This window comes from Paramormyrops kingsleyae, chromosome 11, assembly GCF_048594095.1.
Source record: "Paramormyrops kingsleyae isolate MSU_618 chromosome 11, PKINGS_0.4, whole genome shotgun sequence".
Lineage (NCBI taxonomy): Eukaryota > Metazoa > Chordata > Actinopteri > Osteoglossiformes > Mormyridae > Paramormyrops > Paramormyrops kingsleyae.
The window spans coordinates 10,867,490-10,887,041 of NC_132807.1; the positions used below are offsets into that span (position 1 = coordinate 10,867,490).

The 19,552-nt window shown below is 45.2% G+C and overlaps 1 protein-coding gene across 4 annotated transcripts in view; it reads left to right on the forward strand.

Annotated features, from left to right (window-relative positions):
• trpm5 (transient receptor potential cation channel, subfamily M, member 5) overlaps positions 1-19,552 on the forward strand; it is a 91,924-nt gene that overhangs the window by 12,179 nt on the left and 60,193 nt on the right. For all 4 annotated transcript variants that reach the window (XR_011993778.1, XR_011993779.1, XM_072718037.1 and 1 more), the window contains exons 2-13: positions 359-449; positions 8,416-8,542; positions 8,716-8,794; positions 8,874-8,970; positions 9,531-9,671; positions 10,316-10,426; positions 10,847-10,942; positions 11,032-11,148; positions 11,359-11,482; positions 12,557-12,598; positions 12,781-12,834; positions 12,945-13,053. Coding sequence is in view for 2 of the 4 variants with exons in the window: in XM_072718037.1 (XP_072574138.1) it covers positions 359-449; positions 8,416-8,542; positions 8,716-8,794; positions 8,874-8,970; positions 9,531-9,671; positions 10,316-10,426; positions 10,847-10,942; positions 11,032-11,148; positions 11,359-11,482; positions 12,557-12,598; positions 12,781-12,834; positions 12,945-13,053 (1,188 nt within the window). In the remaining 2 variants the exon portion in view is untranslated. The remainder of the gene's footprint in view (positions 1-358; positions 450-8,415; positions 8,543-8,715; positions 8,795-8,873; positions 8,971-9,530; positions 9,672-10,315; positions 10,427-10,846; positions 10,943-11,031; positions 11,149-11,358; positions 11,483-12,556; positions 12,599-12,780; positions 12,835-12,944; positions 13,054-19,552) is intronic.

Below are 19,552 nucleotides of genomic sequence, written 5' to 3' on the forward strand. Positions count from 1 at the left end.
AAGGCTACCGGAAATTACTTAGCTGGCTGAACTTTTACCGGAACTACGTCACAACGCTCTGTGCATATAGCCTATTCTTTCGCGCGAAAGGGAAACACTGACGTCATATACGGGGCACGAGGCTACATTGCGCATGTCATGAACCGTCGAACCGTGCGACGCATGCATGCTCCGAACCGAGACAAGCGAACCGAACGGTTCGGTTTTTTTTCATGAACCGTGCCATCCCTATTCAGCATGTGTATTTGTTTCTCTGTTTATGTTAAGGTTCCTCATCGTGCTGACCTGCCTGATCCTCAGCGTGCTGTCCACCATCGACCAGCTCAGCATATGTATTTGTTTCTCTGTTTATGTTAAGGTTCCTCATCGTGCTGACCTGCCTGATCCTCAGCGTGCTGTCCACCATCGACCAGTACCAAACGCTGGCCCACAGCACACTCTTCTGGGTGGTGAGTTTATCATCCCTTTTTTCACTGGAATTCACCGAAAGGTAGTTTATACATCTTGCTGTTTCTGGCTGTACCACAAGATGGGGCTAAATAGCAAGATTTTTTTTACTGATTTTAAATCTATTCGTTAACATCCAGTAAATGTGTGTTTGGCACAAAACATATTCAGCATATGTTATCAATGCAATTTTAATTAACCAACAATTAATGTCAAATGAGTTCATTGTTATAGAATGTCTTAAACAATATAATTTCAACTGGAATCATGTTTATTACAAGTGAAGAACAGCAGGTGGCAGCAGCGATTCAGTGAATTGTAATATCAGTTGCTGAAGATGCAAGATTCAAGATTCTTTATTTGTCACATACACAGTTATACAAGAATGATGTGTAGTGAAATGTACACTGATTTGGTCCTGAGGCTGTGCAATAATGTTTTGCAAATTAAAGTTATATATAAAAAAGGGTACGATTAAAGGTAATGAAAATGTGTAGAGAAAATATATCCGAATAACATTACACTTTTAGGCAATATCTGTACAATGTGCAACATTACAAATATAGACAGCGTCTGTAGAAGGTGCCGCATAATAGAATAGATTATGTATATTTCTGTCGTAAGGTCCAGTGTGTTAGCTGCTGTAAATGGACCTTCTTATGAACAGAAGCTGTGATGGTATGTCCTGATTTAGGAGTCTTATGGCCTGAGGATAGAAGCTCTTCCTGAGCCTCTCTGTTTTTTCCATAATACTCCTGTAGTGCTTTCCTGATTTTAGCAGATTGAACAGGCAGTGACTGGGTTGAGATGAGTCTTTGACGATTCTGGCTGCTCTGGTCCTGCATCTCCTGATGTAAATGTCCTGCAGAGACTGTAGATCCGATCTGGTGCTGCCTTCCGCCGCCCAGATCACTCTCTGTAGACCTTTAAAGTCCTGGACACAGCTGTTACCAAACCAGGAGGTGATGTTCTGGGTGAAGACACTTTCTTGTTTTCCTAGTCCTGTTTGTGTGTATCAGTGTTCCTTGTTTTTTTTGTAGCAGGCTTGCCAGGATAGTTAACAAATAATAATAATGTAAGTCTGCTAAAGGTTACAAGGTTGCTCACTAGTTAAATAACCCTAGAAGAAAAAAGTAGCGGGAACATTTATACAAGTAAAACACGACTGATCTGCATTTTGAGCACCAGCGTCATTAACAGATACACTTCCTTACCAAGATTCAGGTGTCAATTACTAAGTTTAACACTGTATTTTAACGAGCAGTCACTTTATCTTTTCATAAGTAAAAACACACCACCAAAATATTCTTTATTGTTAAGTAAATATGTCAGACACACATATAGAATGTAATGGAAAGCTGGATTAAGCCTAGATAGTTATAACTCTGGGTTTTAACAAACAAGTTTTTATAATATTTTTGAAAAATGCACACACGTGAGCTTGTTGACAAAAATTAAATATAGGCATATAGACCTATATACCTTTAGCACAGAGTTTTTCTATCCATTCATCTTCTAACATAGAACACAGGAAAGGTTTGTTTTCATGTTTACTGTAGTAATTATTACCTTTTTATTATATAAGATGTAACAGATTCAATGCCAATACAAACTCTATGACTGCAAAAGTAAAAACAGGCATGATGACAAGAAAAGTGCCAGGGTGACGGCTGTTTTGCATTTGTTGTTAATCAGATGTTTTATTATTGACTTTTTGGAAGTTTAATAAGTAATATATGTGGATTATTTAATATAACCAAGATAATAATTTTGTGTAATGCTATTTTTTACTCTGTGGTAATGTTGAGGTGTTTTGGATGTGCGTTAAGCGTTTTGTAGGAATATTTATTACTTTGTCGGGTCTTCGCAATAAAACATTCGGTTAGCAGTTAGCAGTTGGAGAGTGAACTGTGAAATCGCGCTATGGGTATTCCTGAGGTGTGAAGACATGGGGTAGTGTCCCTGTGTACTTGGCGCGAAAAGAAAGATTGGAAACTTCCAGATTCAACCATGAATATCCCTGTACCAGTTATAAACACTGACCAATATCCGACCAAGTTGGATTGCTTTCTGATTTACTGTGTAGTTACAGAGAATTAGTATAAAAATATGTCTGGTCAGGTCAGGTCGGGGTGCATGTGCTCATGTAGCGTGTTGCTGCACACACCACACAGCGAATCTCTTCAGGATCCCGGTCAGCGATCCCCCAGGCAGACACACAGTCCAGTCCAACTCTCCGGAAATGGCCATCCATCTGCTGCAGCCAGGTGTTACGTGGGCGTCCCCTTGGCCTGGTCCAGCTGCTTGGGTCCTCAGCATTGAGGATCCTGAGAGCCGGATCACCCTCAGGGAAACGCGCCACATGACTGTAGTGCCGTAACTGACGCTCCCTCACAATGCAGGTAATGTGCCTCATTCGGGACTCCTATAGCAACCGCTCATTTGACACCAGTCAAACTAGTGGTACCCAAGGATTCCTCAAAAGGGACACAGTACTGAAGGAGTCCAGTCTTCGTCTCAGCTTGCTGGATAGTGTCCATGTCTCACAGGCATACAGCAAGACAGGGAACACCAGGACTCTTAAGACTTCGTCCTCTTGCAAAGATATCAGGAGCGCCACACACCCCTTTCCAGTGACCTCATGACCCCCCCATGCTCTCTCAATCCGTCTGCTGACTTCACCAGAGTCACCAGAGACATGAATGTCACTGTCGAGGTAAGTAAATCTCTCGACGAGGTTGACATTCTCCCCGCAGACAGACAGACAAATTCATCAAAAGCAGCTTGATCTTGGAGTCTGGCCAAGTCCAACCTCATTCTCCTAGTAGGTGGTAGCCTACTTAATCTAAGCTGAATTTTCAGAGTAGCAACAATTCTATGGTCAGAATCCACATTTTTATAGACCCTACAGTTCTGCTGGAGCCTCCAGCATCTGCCCACGAGGATGTGATTGATCTCCTTCACTGCATCACCAGTATTGGAGTACCAAGTCCAACGATGCAGGTCAGGGCATTGGAACCAGGATCCAGCGACCCGCAGCCCCTGTCCTTTTTGCAAAGTCAAGGAACATGGAGCCACTCTCACCCCATTCTCCAGACCCATGGTGACCAACACAATCCTCATAGCCAGCCCAGTCATTGCCAGTGGTCACATTGAAGTCACCCATGACCAGAGGAGTGTCACCTTAGCTTGACTCTCTTAATGCGTTCATTGAAAGGAGTGACATCAGACACCATCGGGAGGAGCTGATCCGTTACAGTAATATCTACTCACTGAGTATGGCAGCCATCAGACCGATGAGACCAAAAGTAGGTACACCCACCTACAGAGATCTGACCACTCCCTGGTCTGCGTACCTCAGAGAGTGCCACCACTGAAATGCAGAGTTTATGAAGCTCCCCCAACAGTAGGGGAAGATAGTCATCTTACCGGAGAGACAAGATGTTCCACACACCTACCCAGATGGGCCGCCTCAAATTGGGACCCAAGTGCCTCTATGCATCAGGCGACGCCTCAGCACCACACCAGCACCGGTCCCCAACATTTAGCTCTCCGAAGGTTTTGACAATATGACAAAATTTTAAAATATTCTGCTCTAAAGTTATACTGATATCCGTATATTTTATAGCTTATATGACCTTTCTGGGCGTACATATTCAGGTGATCACATTTTGCTATGTCGTGCAAAGTGGGCTTGATAGAAAAGTGCAATAGCGCAGAGAGTAATGACTACTCAAAACAATTTTAGCTACAATGTCAGCTTCTAATATATTTCTGTGTGCAGGCTATAGCTGCATATTTTTAGAATATAAATTTTGCCAAAACATACATCAGTAACGGATCTCCATGGCATTGAGATGACACAGACGGAACACTTTAACTAACACCACATGTTGGATGAATCATGACTGTTTCTTGCCCTTGCATTGCATAAAAAGATTTCACAACCTATCAACAGCATAAATATGTAGTTTTGTGCAATATAATTTCTCTATATATAATGAAAATATGGCACCTGCAAGAGGCATCCTAATATATCTGAGCTGACTTTCATTTAGAATTTATAGCCAATTCATAATCAAGTGGTAAGTATCCATTAAATTTTCACGGAAGTGGCTGGAATGTTGTCATGTGCTGGAAATAGCAGATCATTCCTCCATCATCTGGGCTTGCTGACACTGATGTTACATTGCATGCATCCAGATCTTTAGTATATAGACAGCTATCCTCTATTGGTGGCACAACAGACAAGGAGGCCCATCAGCGAGGCCAGTGAAAGAAATATCACTACTGGTCCCTGTGTTCAAGTCTCTGCCACAAAGCCTGAGGCTGTGTGCCAAGGACCAGCTAGTGCTAACCAGCTAGCCAACTTTGTTCAGCTGGCTGGTGTGAGATTTTCAGTTTGAGTATTCACACTTGAGTATACATTTACATGTATGTAAGAGTTTTACTGCCTTATAAATAGTCTACAGATTGAAAACTACTCCAACACTTTTGATGTAGCTAATTTTATATTATAATGGAATAATATATATGTGCGGTAAGATTTCTTGTGTGAGCTTGAGAGTCAGAAAAAGTGAGTGTCACACCAGATGCATGACAGTTGGCAACCCTGCTAGCTAGCTGGTGAGGACCGGCTACCACTTACTAGGTAGCTAGAGAGGATTGGCTAATGCTAATTAGCTATCTGGTGAGGACCGGCTAGTGCTAACTATCTAACGAGGACCAACAACCGCTAACTAGCTAGCTAGCGAGGACCAGCTAGTGCTAGCCATCTCTCCTGAGGCAGCCACCAACTTACAGCCAGGCAAGGTGTGAGATGGTAGGAGACCTGGACCCAAAGAAGCACAGGGGAAGCTGGAGACATTGCAGACAAGACGCCATGTCTGGCCAAGTTTTCATGCCGATGGTCGGGGTCACCAGCCACCAACTTCCTGCTGTGATGTTACAGGAGCCTCTGATCACCAAATAATGACAATAAAGACAGCTAATGGGGCTGTACAGTTACTAATTTCACCTGTCAGCTTTTTGCATATTTTTGAAAAACTCTTAGGAAATTGACCTTCTAACTTAACTGTCTTGCATGGAGTTTTAGATAGTTCCCTGAAACTCTTTAAACTCAGAGCTTTTCCTTGGTTCTTTACCCTAAATGCTTAAGATACGTGCCTTTCTCTCATGTGAAGGGCATATGGACATTAATCTGCTGAGACTGCTTCACGTGAAAGCTTCTCTGAGTCAAGGGGCTTATAGAACCCCCAGGTGCCAGAAGCAAGCTTGGCTCTGCATCTGCTCTGCCCTCTGGGAAGCTTTACTCAGATGACAAAACCTTGTTTGAGTTTATGATGCCAAACTTAACCGAATATGATGGGTTAATGAGACACTGGGTCTCAAAATCAGTGTCAAAGCAAGACATTCAGGTGTTTTGAAAGGATGTTTTTAATTTGAGTAAAAGAACAATGACGGGTAAACATTACCTGATTTTTTGCAAGTTACAGTTAGGAAAAGCTAAAATAATTTCGATGTGCTGTTAGAACTCACACAAAATGAGCAGGAAGACTGGCCACCCATGAAGCATTTGTCAGGTTGTGATTATCAGATGGCTATTGTCCATCACCCTTTCTGGAAGTCTTCTCTCCATAGTGATGGTGTCACGTTTTGACAGCCCACGATGGAGCCGTGTCATTTCACAAAAGGGATCACATCTTCCTGGGTGTCTGTGCTCACAGCTGCCTGTGGCTTCCTGCCTGACCAGGACAGATGTTCCTCCTGGACTGCATCCTGCTCTTGCCGCCTTCACAACCTTATTTACATCTTTCACGCCTTTGCCAATGATTTTATTGGGGAGGTGTGGCTACATCTCCTAGGAATATTTACTTATGGGCTACCAAGTGCAAGGGGCTAAGGGTTAAGAATAAGACTTATTTTGCTGTATTGTGACCAAACTTCTTCAGAAATATTTTAGATATTAACAAGTTATTAAAACCAAGCTCTAGGAATATTTGCAAAAACAAAAAACTAAGCATAATATAGACTTCCATTACAATATCGAATGAAACACAGAATGAAAAGTAAAATAAGAAATCAGTATGAAGGCAGGCAGCATACAATGTGTGGAATATAACTTCTCCCTGTATCTTTTCCACACCCCCTCTGTGCTTCCTGCTGATTCATTTTACTATTGACCCTTCCCAGAATCTGTAAGGTCACAACTGTGGGGCCCAGAGGAAAACTGGGGGGTGGGGAGAGCTGTTTGGAGTGGGGGTGGGATCTCCCTGGCATCTTTGCAAGGAAGAGGTGTCGGGGTGTCAGCCGTGATGGAACACGACAGGGTCCCGTCAGAGACACATGGGTCAGAGCTGTATTGGCCTAAGCTCATGTTCCTCCCCTGAGTTTGGGGGGCCTGAGCGCCTTCATTCGGGACAGATGTACTTCCTGTGAGAATGTGCCCCATCAGTGCTGAAACTCAGCAGCAGGGCAGAAGCATGCATCACTGTCAACTACCCCTAAATAAGCAAAGCAGCTACGTTTTTACTGAGATAAACCTTAATCTGCTAAAATCTGACACCATTTCAGCTCAACCCAATTTCCAAACTCCTAAATAGGTATAGTCATTGGAATCTTTGTATCTTATGTCAGAGAAAAATAAAGCTCATTTGCAGTTTAACCTAAACTTCCATATTGGATGGCTATGGTATGACTAGCATATGCTAAGGCTGTAAAGTGGCAGGGTCATTACACCTACTGTAGCATTTGCTACCCTTTCCTGCCGCTGTGATGGCACCAGTAGTGTGCTGGTGATATTCTTTAAATTGTGTGCTACAGCTAATCATTAAAAGCTGCCATTTTCTTCGCACTAATTTACACGTCTTCACTAATCTTCCTTCTGGCTGTGCTTGAATATCGGTAGCACAACCAGAAACTTTTGACGACCAGCAAGTTAGAGATAGTAAATGCCAGGAGATGCACCCAGATTTGCTGAAGATGAATGTACCCACGTGGAGGATCTCAGTACGAAGAGACAGACAGGTGAATTTGCACTTTTATCTGGCCTTGTTTAGCTAATTACACCCGCCCTTACCCAGAAGGGCTGTCTGTAAGTGGGTGTTGGGGGGCACCAGCCAGGCCAGCTTGTCTCCTTTTAGGCATGTGTTTCAGTCCTCTAGCCCCCCCCGGCCCTGGGCCCATTCAGCCTCCGTCTGCTGTTTTGTCTCCCGCCCCCCCTGCCCTGTGTCTGCACAGCACGCTACACCCACGCTTGTTGGTTTTCTCTATTATGTGAAAGTATTTGGACAAGCTAACCTCTGCGGCCTGCCCGGCCCTCTCCGGGAGCGGCACCGTCCTTCCCAGGCTGCTGAAGCAGCCCCCCCCCCCCCTTGTTCTCAGGGCTGTGGCTCGCTCCCTGTGCCCAGACGCCGCCCGCATTCCTTTTCCCAAAGCCAGGGGGAGCAGAGGCCGCCCCAGCCGGCCTCATAACTCATACCTGTCTCGGCGTCGACGTGGCTGCAGGCGACGAAAACGACCCCCGCATTGTCTGCCTCCTCTGTGTGAGGAAACATGAATGACTTTTGTTGACCCTGACCATGAACTGGTTGGCCAGTGGTTTCACACCCTCCCGTGTCAGCACTCTGCCCCCCTGCTGGCTGTGTGTAAGCCTAATGAAGGGGGGTGGGGATGGGGGCTGGTGTAAGGATCTGTGTTGTGCTGTGATGTGAGTTGGAACACTGGCATAAGAGTTTGTGTTTTACATTGTGTTGCATAAAGTTATGCTTTTCCGGGCAGTATAATCAGCTTCTGACAGCCCCTCCAGCTTCTATATGAGAAACAATTTAGGGAATCATGGTGCTATACTGAATTTAAACACAAATTTAAACATCTCACTTTAAATATGCATCAATATATGCCGACAAAACAAGCAGAATTTCCTGAGGTCTCCCTGAAGTAGCTGTTGCACGGCACCCCTTCTTGCAGGAGATGGCGCTGGTGGTGTTCTTTGGGGTGGAGTACACAGTGAGGCTCTGGTCAGCTGGCTGCCGCAGCAAATATGTCGGCGTCTGGGGACGACTTCGCTTTGCCAGGAAGCCCATCTCCATCATCGGTGAGCAGGAAGCTGGCCGCTAAACACTCTTCCTTCTTTATTGGAGATGATTCTAGCACTTTGTTAATGTAACAGCACCAAAACCTGTCAAATGTCACAAATGAGTGCTGGTAATGCAAGCAGGCTGTAGCCATGTGAGTCTCAGCAGAGGACTGATACACCGTCTGTCTTAGATTTGATTGTAGTCATAGCATCCATCATCGTGCTGGCAATGGGATCCAACGGGCAGGTGTTTGCTACGTCCGCTGTCAGGTAAGCGTGGCCAGCCGCACACCTTCGGGAAGACACACGGTGTCTCAGTGCGAGCATTATGACCGGCTGTCTGTTCCAGAGGGATTCGCTTCCTGCAGATCCTGCGCATGCTGCATGTGGACCGCCAGGGCGGCACCTGGCGCCTACTGGGCTCTGTCCTGTTTATCCATCGCCAGGTCAGTATGAGCCATACGCACAGGCTGAAGTGCAGGAGTCTCACGGTGAATGAATAAAAAAGGAATCGATGCAAGTAGGAACTTGCAGCAGGTGAAATGTCCATTTCAAGTGTAGCAACTGAAATCTATGCAAGAAGAGTCTATAATCAGTTTTAAAGTTAAGTGCATTTATCCTGCTGGCGTGTTGATCACGGGAAACATTCTCATTCTAAATCCGCATGCTTTCTTTGATTGCTGTTGGTCGTGACTCAGAAGTGAGAGCAAGACTCCAGGCTCATTCTTTATCGATGCTCTACCATCATCTTATCTTGGCGTGAACCTGAAATAAACATTTTGAGAGACATGCTCTCTCAGAGGTGTCAGATGAGTTCCTGCATCTACTCATCCAAGCCATATCTACCTCTGATAAATGTCTGCCTGTAATGATTGAGTTGTGGTTCCCAGCTGTGGCACTGAAATTCCCATGACTCCTCCACAAGGAGGACATCTTCCTCCCAGAGCTCTTCCACTTACACTCTGCTCCTGTTTCAGTACGTGAGCCAGTGCTTCTCTGTCTCCAGGAGCTGATCACCACTCTGTACATCGGCTTCCTGGGCCTCATCTTCTCCTCCTACTTTGTCTATTTGGCGGAGAAGGACGAGGTGGACAGCAGCGGGAACACGGAGTTTGGCAGCTACGCCGACGCCCTGTGGTGGGGTGTGGTAGGTATCCCCTAGCAAGTGTTGTAGTTGCTCTCTGACCTACGGCTGATACCAAATGCTGCTTGTTTGTCTGATCAAAATACTACTGAATATGTGTGCAGGGTGCCTCAGTAAAATATCTAACTTCCAAAGAAGTTTTAAAATGTAACACGAACGTTACATTTCAGTTCTTTAGTTTATTCAGACCGCAGGGAGTCAGTGTACACTGAGCACGACGTGATGGTTTCCTTCAGCGTTTACTATGCAATGAAATAGCATAGATTCCATCTTCATTTCCAGACTGCACCCCTGCGATGTTTCAGTAAGAGGGTGTGCTTCTCCTCACCCCTGACAAATACGACATCACAGACTCGAAGCACAGATAAACAGGGCCACTCTCTCCGATCTGCTGAATCTCTCAATCTCTGAAGCAGTGAAAGTTCACAGTTTGATGTTGCCCCCCCCCCCCTACCTGCCTGCCCCGGACCTCTTTGAAAAGTCCCCCCCTACACACAAAATAAATTGTGTACAGGAAAGTTGATTTTTGTTGACACAGGCAGAGTCAAGCTATGCTCACGCATGCTCACAGATGTGTTTGGCAGTTTGTTCTCAGAAGGGACAGGAAAAGAGCTGCAGTAAACACACAGCCTTCTCTCTGCCCCTAGGTGACTGTCACCACCATAGGCTATGGGGACAAGGTGCCACAGACCTGGATTGGCAAGACTATTGCATCCTGTTTCTCAGTTTTTGCCATCTCCTTCTTCGCCCTGCCTTCTGTAAGTCACAGATTGTGCTGTGTGTTTTGTTGCATTCTGCTCCCAGCCCCAATAAGTAGCATCATACAACCATTTCACCAAGGGTGTTACTCTTATGTTTCTGGGTGGCCCAGTGAGCAATGCTGTGTCCTCACCCTCTAGGGACGTTGGCTCACTCCCTTCTCCCGTCTTTGTCTGGATTTTGCATGTCCCCCCATGTTTGTACACGCTTCCTCTCAGTTCAAAAATACGGGCTTAGGTGAATTTCCCAAGGAGTCCCGTGTCTGCTGGACCTGGGCTTCCCAGGTTAAGTTCCAGGCTGACAATGACCTTATACAGGATAAGTAGATACAGAACTTGGATAGACTCAGGTGGGTCCTTGTACCCTCCATTTAATTTTTCACGGAAAGCTCGGTGAACCTTTTTGGTCCCTCTCCGCAGGGAATCTTGGGTTCTGGCTTTGCTCTGAAGGTCCAGCAGAAACAAAGACAGAAGCACTTTAACAGACAAATCCCGGCAGCCGCCTGTCTCATACAGGTAAAGCCCACGGCTTGGTGGCACATGTCCTTTGATGTGTCATTATTATCACCCCAGCAGTCTGATTTCTCTGACCTGTCCTCCATCAGACTTCGTGGAGATGTTTTGCCTTGCAGAACTCTAACTCAGCAACCTACAAGATTTTTGTGGGCAAGAGGTTACCAGGCAACACATACATACAGTCCATCTCTAAGTCCAAGATGATGGTATGCATGCGTGACACCCTTGCAGCCTGCAGCTCTGGGGATGTATTGTTTAATAACTTTGTCCCAGATACCGTACAGTTGTGCTTTGTCATATGCCATGTCAGCTAATGACAGCATATTTGCATACATGTCATGCTGCTGTCTTTCTTTGTGGGTCCGTATCAATAGACTGTGTGTGCCTGACTCTCTTTTGTATATTGCTTGGAACAGTTAAAGAAGGGGAGGAAACCCAAGACTGAGAAGGACAATGGGTCTAACTCCCTCACTGTTCCCAATATCACGTTTGAGCCGGTGCCTGAAGACTGCGGGCAGTTTTCCTCTGATACCCATTCTGGTAGGAAGCCACACCTGGCTGATAGTCGGCCCTTCGGCCCTGTTGTGAAACAAAACTAGCCATTTGGGCTACAGGTTTTTAATCTGTCCGTAATGTTTCTTGGTTACCGGGTTGTAAATGTTTATGAGTAGTCAAAACTATTTTGGTTAAGTGTGACTTACAGTACAAGCACCATAGGGTCCGACATACAGTCGCCGAAAAAATTAAGGGACTGCAGCATAATTTTTTGTTTAATTCGTTACTCAATTTAAGGATGTGCATCTGTGAATAATATATGCATTTTTGCAAACTGCAGCCTGGTTCTTCCCTGTTTCTCATTAATGAAGGGCTTCTTCTTTGCTTTATGGGACTTCAGTCCTGCTTCTAGGAGCCTGATACAAACTGTCCTACCAGTGCACTTCACACCTGCACTTAATGATTCCCATTCCTTTTGAAGGTCACTCGAGGTGATCCTGCGTTTAATGAGAAACTGATCGATAATTTAACAATTATCTCTGGCATTGGGATGCAGCTTCCGCCCTTTACCTGGCTGGTCATTCACAGTGTTTCCTACATCACTTTGTTCTTGTGTGCTGCTGCCTTTCAAATTTTGAGCCTGGAAGCATCCTGCTGCTCAGCGTAGCCTCCTGCCAACAGAACCACCATTAATCCAAGATTTTAAAATGCAGATTTGTTTAAAAATATAGAGTGGTCTCTTAATTTTTTTCATGGTTGTATGTGCACACACACCAAAAGGCCAGCAGGAAAAAATAAAAAAAATAAAAATTACTCTGCACTCTTGGCCCAGGATTGGTGTGGTGGTCATCACAGAAAAGTTCATAAAAATAGTTAATTTCTTAAAATAGGAATACACAAAAGACACAAAAGCTGAACAGCTACGGATGCCATCAGCACAATCAGCACCTAAACAATATGTGAAAAGTCATTATAATGTGCTTTCTTGGTGAAGTTGTAAGTGCCCAAAGCATACAGCCATGAATAAGAAAATATCATATGCGCACACAAGTTTGAAGGCTTTAGAGGTTTGTGAGCTCCTGTTTTTTACTTCCCCTTTTTCACCTGTCCTATGACGAGACTGCCAACGCCCATCTGAACCCCAAGCCCTGAGATTATGTGGTGAGCTCACGTCGGCCTCCTTTTCTGCACCCATTCTGTCCCCTCACCCAGCCCTGCTGTCTCCCTGTCTTTGGGTGCTTTCTCAGCCTTTGGCTGTAAGGCTAATACCCTCGTTGTCTATGTGTGAGTGTTCTGTCCTCGCAGTAAACCCAAGCGCTCACCATAATTCCATGTCTCTTCAGGCCGCCAGCAGTCCTGGACGTCAATCTCCTCTTTCTGTGTCCCACAAGAAACAGGCAAGAAGTGACATTTGCCCGCTACATTGTGAAGTGCCACCTTTGGGTGCAGATACAATTGTTGTTATGCAGCTGGTATGTAACGGTGTGCCTGTAATGTGTTCCCGCAGTGAGGAAGATTGCTCCTCCGCCTCTGTGGCATGACAGCAGTGTTGACGATGAACTGGATATGGACCCCGAGCGGGACAGTACGCTCACCCCCGTCATGCACACTTCGCAGTGAGTCTGCCGCCCGACCGGATCTCTGCCGCCACCCTGCTCCTCAAGACAGAGCGAGAACCATCACTGGCCCACAAACACAGTCAGATCTGTGCATCTTAATTAGGTGTTTTTCCCCACACTTAAAATTATTGGGGGGCGGGGGGACAGCATGGTGGTGCAGTGGTTAGCACTGTTGCCTCACACATCAGGGCCCAGGGTTGGAGTCTCTGCCTGGGTTACATGTGTATGGAGTTTGCATGTTCTCCCCGTGTCATCATGAGGTTTCCTCCAGGTACCCTGGTTCCTGCCCCCCCCACAATCCAAAAACATGCTGAGGTTAATTGTAGTTACCAAATTGCCCATAGGGGTGCATGTGTGAGTGCATGGTGTGTGAGTTTGCCCTGCGATGGGTTGTTGCCCTATCCTGGGTTGTTTCTGCCTTGCACCCATAGCTTCTGGACAGGCTCTGGACCACCCACAACCCTGAATAGGATAAGGGGATGCAGAAAATGGATGGTAAAATTAACAGGATATGCTCATTGTATTCTGCTGCAGGATAAACTGGCTCAGATCTGGACAGAGGTGGAAAAACTCTGGTCCGGAAAGTACAAATCCAGACCAAGGTTTTGTTTCAATCAACCAGTTGAGTATAAAGAGTCACAGTCACAGCTGGTTGGTTAAAACAAAACCTTGGTCTGGGTTTGTACTTTCTGGACCTGAACTTTCCACCTCTGGAGCTGGAACTTACAGGCCAAGAGCTGCAACTTAAAGCGGCATTTGAGTTAAAATGCTCCCCTGAAAATGTGGACAGCAAATTCCTCGAGGTCTGTGAGGTGAGCAGTTCTAAGCAGGACTGGAGCTGCTCTAGCATCTGCCTCCCGCCCTCTACATAAGGGCCAGACGGCCTCTCTGCTAAATAACCTACGTAACACAGGGGGCGCCAGTGCCCCGAGTAATCCTGGGATTTTTGGGATGCATCTGGAGGGAATAAAACCAGTTAACTTGCAGATTGCATTCAGCAGTGTCATTACCATGAACGGTGTTCCCCATTGGGAGCTGAACATGTAGAACCGATGCTATAGATTATCTACCGTGAGCGGTGTGCCCCATTGGGAGCTGAACATGTAGAACCGATGCTATAGATTAGGTAAGCAAAAAAAGGCCAGTTTGTTCTGGCGGCACACATCAGGCCTATTAGTGAGGTAAAGAAGACACACAGCAGCAGTCTGCAGGACTCTCTGACTGGCCAGGGTGTGAATCCGGTATACGCCTATGCACCCATCTGAGCAGTAAATAAATCGTACCACTAGGGGGGAGTGTTGCTGTGTTCTTCTTTGTAAGTATCACATCAGTGAGCTGCAGTCTTTTTTCACTCTTTGGCCATTTTTTTCAGTATTGCAAATTAATAGTTGTGTTATAATTCCTGGTTGATTTTCTAGGAGTTATTCTAGTGAACTGTAATATTATGAGGCTCTACATTAGGCTGGAAATGCAGGCATAAATGTGCAGTTGAGATTAATTAACTGCAGTCTCTGAGAGCAGATTGCCTGGGTCCAACGCACCGTTGTTTGGTTATTGTAGATTATTTAGAAAAGCAACAGAAAAAAGTCATTGCTGTGGTACAAATCAGAGGTAGAAAAGAGCCATTTGGAGAACAGCCAGGTCAGTGTTTCAGCTGCTTGTTTGCCCTGGTCATTAATCCTTCAGGCAACTCCCGCTTGCAGCCAACGTTGTGCTTAACTCAGCCCCCTGCGGACCACTGCCAATGAGCCTGGGAGCCGGGAACAGGGTGTATGGATCATGTGACGGCCTCCAGTGTCCAGTGACTGTTTAACCAGGCAGATCTGGGGCGGGCCTCCTGGTTAATGTGGGGTATGAGAACTGCGCTTGTCTGAGAAGCAGGACTTTCTGCTTGTCTTCAGTGGAGATGTTCAGGTCTCATATTAAAATGCTTATTCAGAGTTTTTTGTGTCTGGCTGTGTTACCAGAGAGATCATTTTAAATATAAATTTTAGCCTTTTTTTCCGAAAAATGTGTAAAAGCACGGGGAAACTCCAGTGGAAAAAACTACCCTGCAGGCATTGTTCTCAATTTCCATGCTGCCCATGCTGAGCAGACAGCCATGTGCTGGTGGCAGTGGGTAGTGTGGGGATTGTGATGCTGTGACAGCATACAGAGAGCAGGGCAAAGACACACTGAGTGGAGTGTACTGCCAGTGAGGGGTGACAGAGCACACGGCAAACACACACTGAGTGGAGTGTACTGCCAGTGAGGGGTGACAGAGCACAGGGCAAACACACACTGAGTGGAGTGTACTGCCAGTGAGGGGTGACAGAGCACAGGGCAAAGACACACTGAGTGGAGTGTACTGCCAGTGAGGGGTGACAGAGCACAGGGCGAAGACACACTGAGTGGAGTGTACTGCCAGTGAGGGGTGACAGAGCACACGGCAAACACACACTGAGTGGAGTGTACTGCCAGTGAGGGGTGACAGAGCACAGGGCAAACACACACTGAGTGGAGTGTACTGCCAGTGAGGGGTGACAGAGCACAGGGCAAAGACACACTGAGTGGAGTGTACTGCCAGTGAGGGGTGACAGAGCACAGGGCGAAGACACACTGAGTGGAGTGTACTGCCAGTGAGAGGTGACAGAGCACAGGGCAAACACACACTGAGTGGAGTGTACTGCCAGTGAGGGGTGACAGAGCACAGGGCAAACACACACTGAGTGGAGTGTACTGCCAGTGAGGGGTGACAGAGCACAGGGCAAACACACACTGAGTGGAGTGTACTGCCAGTGAGGGGTGACAGAGCACAGGGCAAACACACACTGAGTGGAGTGTACTGCCAGTGAGGGGTGACAGAGCACACGGCAAACACACACTGAGTGAAGTGTACTGCCAGTGAGGGGTGACAGAGCACAGGGCAAACACACACTGAGTGGAGTGTACTGCCAGTGAGGGGTGACAGAGCACAGGGCAAACACACACTGAGTGGAGTGTACTGCCAGTGAGGGGTGACAGAGCACAGGGCAAACACACACTGAGTGGAGTGTACTGCCAGTGAGGGGTGACAGAGCACACGGCAAACACACACCGAGTGGAGTGCACTGCCAGTGAGGGGTGACAGAGCACACGGCAAACACACACTGAGTGGAGTGTACTGCCAGTGAGGGGTGACAGAGCACAGGGCAAACACACACTGAGTGGAGTGTACTGCCAGTGAGGGGTGACAGAGCACACGGCAAACACACACTGAGTGGAGTGTACTGCCATTTTCCCTGTTTCAGGCCATCTGGGTTCTGCATAGATTGTAGCTTCATAAGTTGACTTGACATGAATTGCCCCCTAGGTTCATATTCAAGCCGTAACAGCAGGTATAAACCCAGGGCTTAAAAGTAATGGGATACAAATTTGATGAAGGTGAACTTCCAGAACACGCTCATCCTCCTTCTCTGCAAGCTTCCTATGGACACCTGGGCCAACGGGCATGCTAACAAAGGCTGGCCTGTCCCTCTGGGGGCTGCCGCCTGCCCTCCCCTGCACTGCACACCTGTATGCAGTGACCGCGCATGCCTGCAGGCATTTCTGCTATAAAGGAATGTGCTTCAGTGGCTGACAGTGACCGCTCACTTCATACGTCGACAGTCTCCCTGAAACTGGGAATAGCAGCAGTGCTTTATAAATCCCACGTCTATATCCTGCCTCCCATCTTTGTCCAGCTGAACTTCTCTTCCGTTTTTTGGTGACATGGATGTTTGGCTCTGCTGCTTTGTTGCTGCCTAAAAATCAGTTTTATTCCCAGAATTCCATCACATAATGACATAGTCGATGTTTTAACCTGGCATATTTCATAGGTGATTGAATGAGTGTCAGTTTTTCACATTTTTATGTTGGTGGGAGTTGGGGAGGCATGAGCCCCAGCAAAGTGGCCACACGCTTGTGTCACTGATTTCTGACCTTGTGGCCCCGCACCTGAACTGAAGCTGCCAGCGATTTGGCACTTTGGGATGGATGACAGTTTATAATGCCAATTTATAACTTCCTGAACTATAACTGAGTCTGCTTTCTGCAGACACCTGGCAAAGCTTGGTTATTAATAACACTTGTATACAGTGATTTTGGTGCCAACGATGTCTGAACGGTTTTATATTAAGTTTATGGTGCTGATTAAGAATATGACTTCGGTTTTGCTAGATTGGCTCTAGTTTCTGAGATATTTAATAGTTAATCAATTAATTAATTAACGCAACACGTTTGAAAAGCATTCAGAATCGCAAGAATATTTTTAACTAGTATGTAAAGTCTAACATCATACAAAAAAGAAATTAAAAATTTCTAACAGTGACAGGAAAAGGTTATGTAGGATTTGATTAATTAATACAATATTAGTTATTAATTGTTATTAATGTCAATGCTTCAAAAAACGCTGTATATGCAATTTCCTTTTATGTGTGTCATCAGGACAATCACGTTGGAGACTCCAACACTAGTCTGCCATCATGTGTATGTCTCATCTGCCTTGATATCTCTCCTCCATCACCTTCATATCCTGGTGGAACCTCTCACCTTGTTCCTTGCTGAAGTCTCCAAGGTTATCTGGAAATCTGTTTAAATGGCTATGGAGCATCTTTCTGCTCATATTAACTCCCAAATTTCTGAAGTTAGCAAGCATATCTTACACCAGTTCTTCATAATTGTCTGCTCTGTGATTACCCAAGTCATTCTTCTCAACAGAGACAAAGCTCTTCCAGGCTGAAGCCTCAGTGTCATTCATGCATTTGGTAAAATTGGAATTGTTCATGTGTTTACGAATCTCAGGACCATCAAGTCATAATGTTTATATGTATTTACAGTATATACTTATTAAGACAGAACTTTCTGGGTATAAACCAAGACTGGGTTGACAAACTTATACTGTAGCCGACCTCTTTCCTCTGCAAATTCACAGTTGAATTCTGGCTTCAAAAAGTCGCTTTTATAGCAATCCTACAAATTTAAATACAATATAATTATATGGGATATTTCATTACCTAAGACACTGTTAAAGAGTTAAAAGACTCTTTAACAATAAAAGAAAAGCTATTGCATTTGTTATCACATACAAGTCACATTGGGGGAATGCATTATTTTCATGGATGCCCATTATCTCAAAAACTAGAACCAATTCAGCAAAAGTAATGGGATTTTTGAATTCAGCGCCCTCAATATACCTTAAATCCATTCAAAAAACCTTGGCACCTGATTTTTTTTTTTTTGTAGACCTGTGTAATCAATGACATAATCCAGGTTATTGTATGGTTTGTTAACCAGAGTTCAGGCATGATCAGGCATAACTCACTGAAAGTAAACTTTAACCACAGACACTTAGTGAGTGTCCTTCTTCAGTAAAACATGAAATGCAAAGAAACACATATACCACATTTAGAAAATTTTATATTATGGTAGATTGAAGCAAAGTTGAAACTTATTATGGAATTTGTCGTTTGCCATGTGTTTTTTACTACGTGTGTGTGTGTGTTTTAATTAGATGGGTTTACACAGTATTTCTCTAAGAAATGTTTAAACATAAAATCATAAAAATAATTTTGTTAAAATGGCTGGCACTCACCAGAAGTACTATTTGTATTCTCACACTTGAGTCTTGTGTTTAGAAGATAAAATGATAAATTTTTGTTCTGTCATATTCCTTGACCCCTGAACCTAACCTAGTTACCCTTTAAATCAGTTAAATCACTATAACTATTTGCCTAGCAGCTTAACCAGAAACTTGACAGATATGTTTGAGGAGGATCCACTGTTTTTCCTGTGATGTTTTTGCCAGAAGCCAATTATATAATGTGTCAGATTTCATGTTTAATTCATAGCCAGATGTTAGGATTCTTCTTGCATTCTTTTTGCTCCTTGCAATCCAGATCTGGCTGTTTGCCTTCAGAGGGATCAGATGCTCCCACCCTATTGTTCCACTGTTGGCAAAACTGATTTGTGTCTATATACACCTGTGTAGTTAATGATCCCCTGCAGCTCACAGTATGCCCCCCGCCCCCAGTGTGTAACTCCACTCAGCATGTGAAGTTTAATAAGCACTACACAGGTATAACACACAATCCTAATGGTGGTGAAAGACTGCTTGTTACTCTTGGTGTAATTTCAGTGTACTAAACATACAATTTGCTGCAACTTCCAGAACACAGATAAAAAACAGATAGTTATATTTACTTTTGAAGTACTGTTCACTGCCAGGGTTGCATTACAGTCGTGTATAGTCATGTATTACGATCATGTATTACGGTTTCAAGTGCAGCACCTCCAGCTGGTGGCTGTGTGCGTCTGCGCGTATTCAGGTGTCAGTCTGGCAGGAGTCAATACTAACATTTTAATTGTGCGACTGTAAACTCCTCGCCCCGTCAAAAAAAACAAAAGAATACAAGATAGAAGCTCTCTCTGGTGACAGCCCCTCCCCCACTGTCCCCTCTGCCACCGCGACTGTCTCTCTCTCCCTGCTTTTTATATCTGC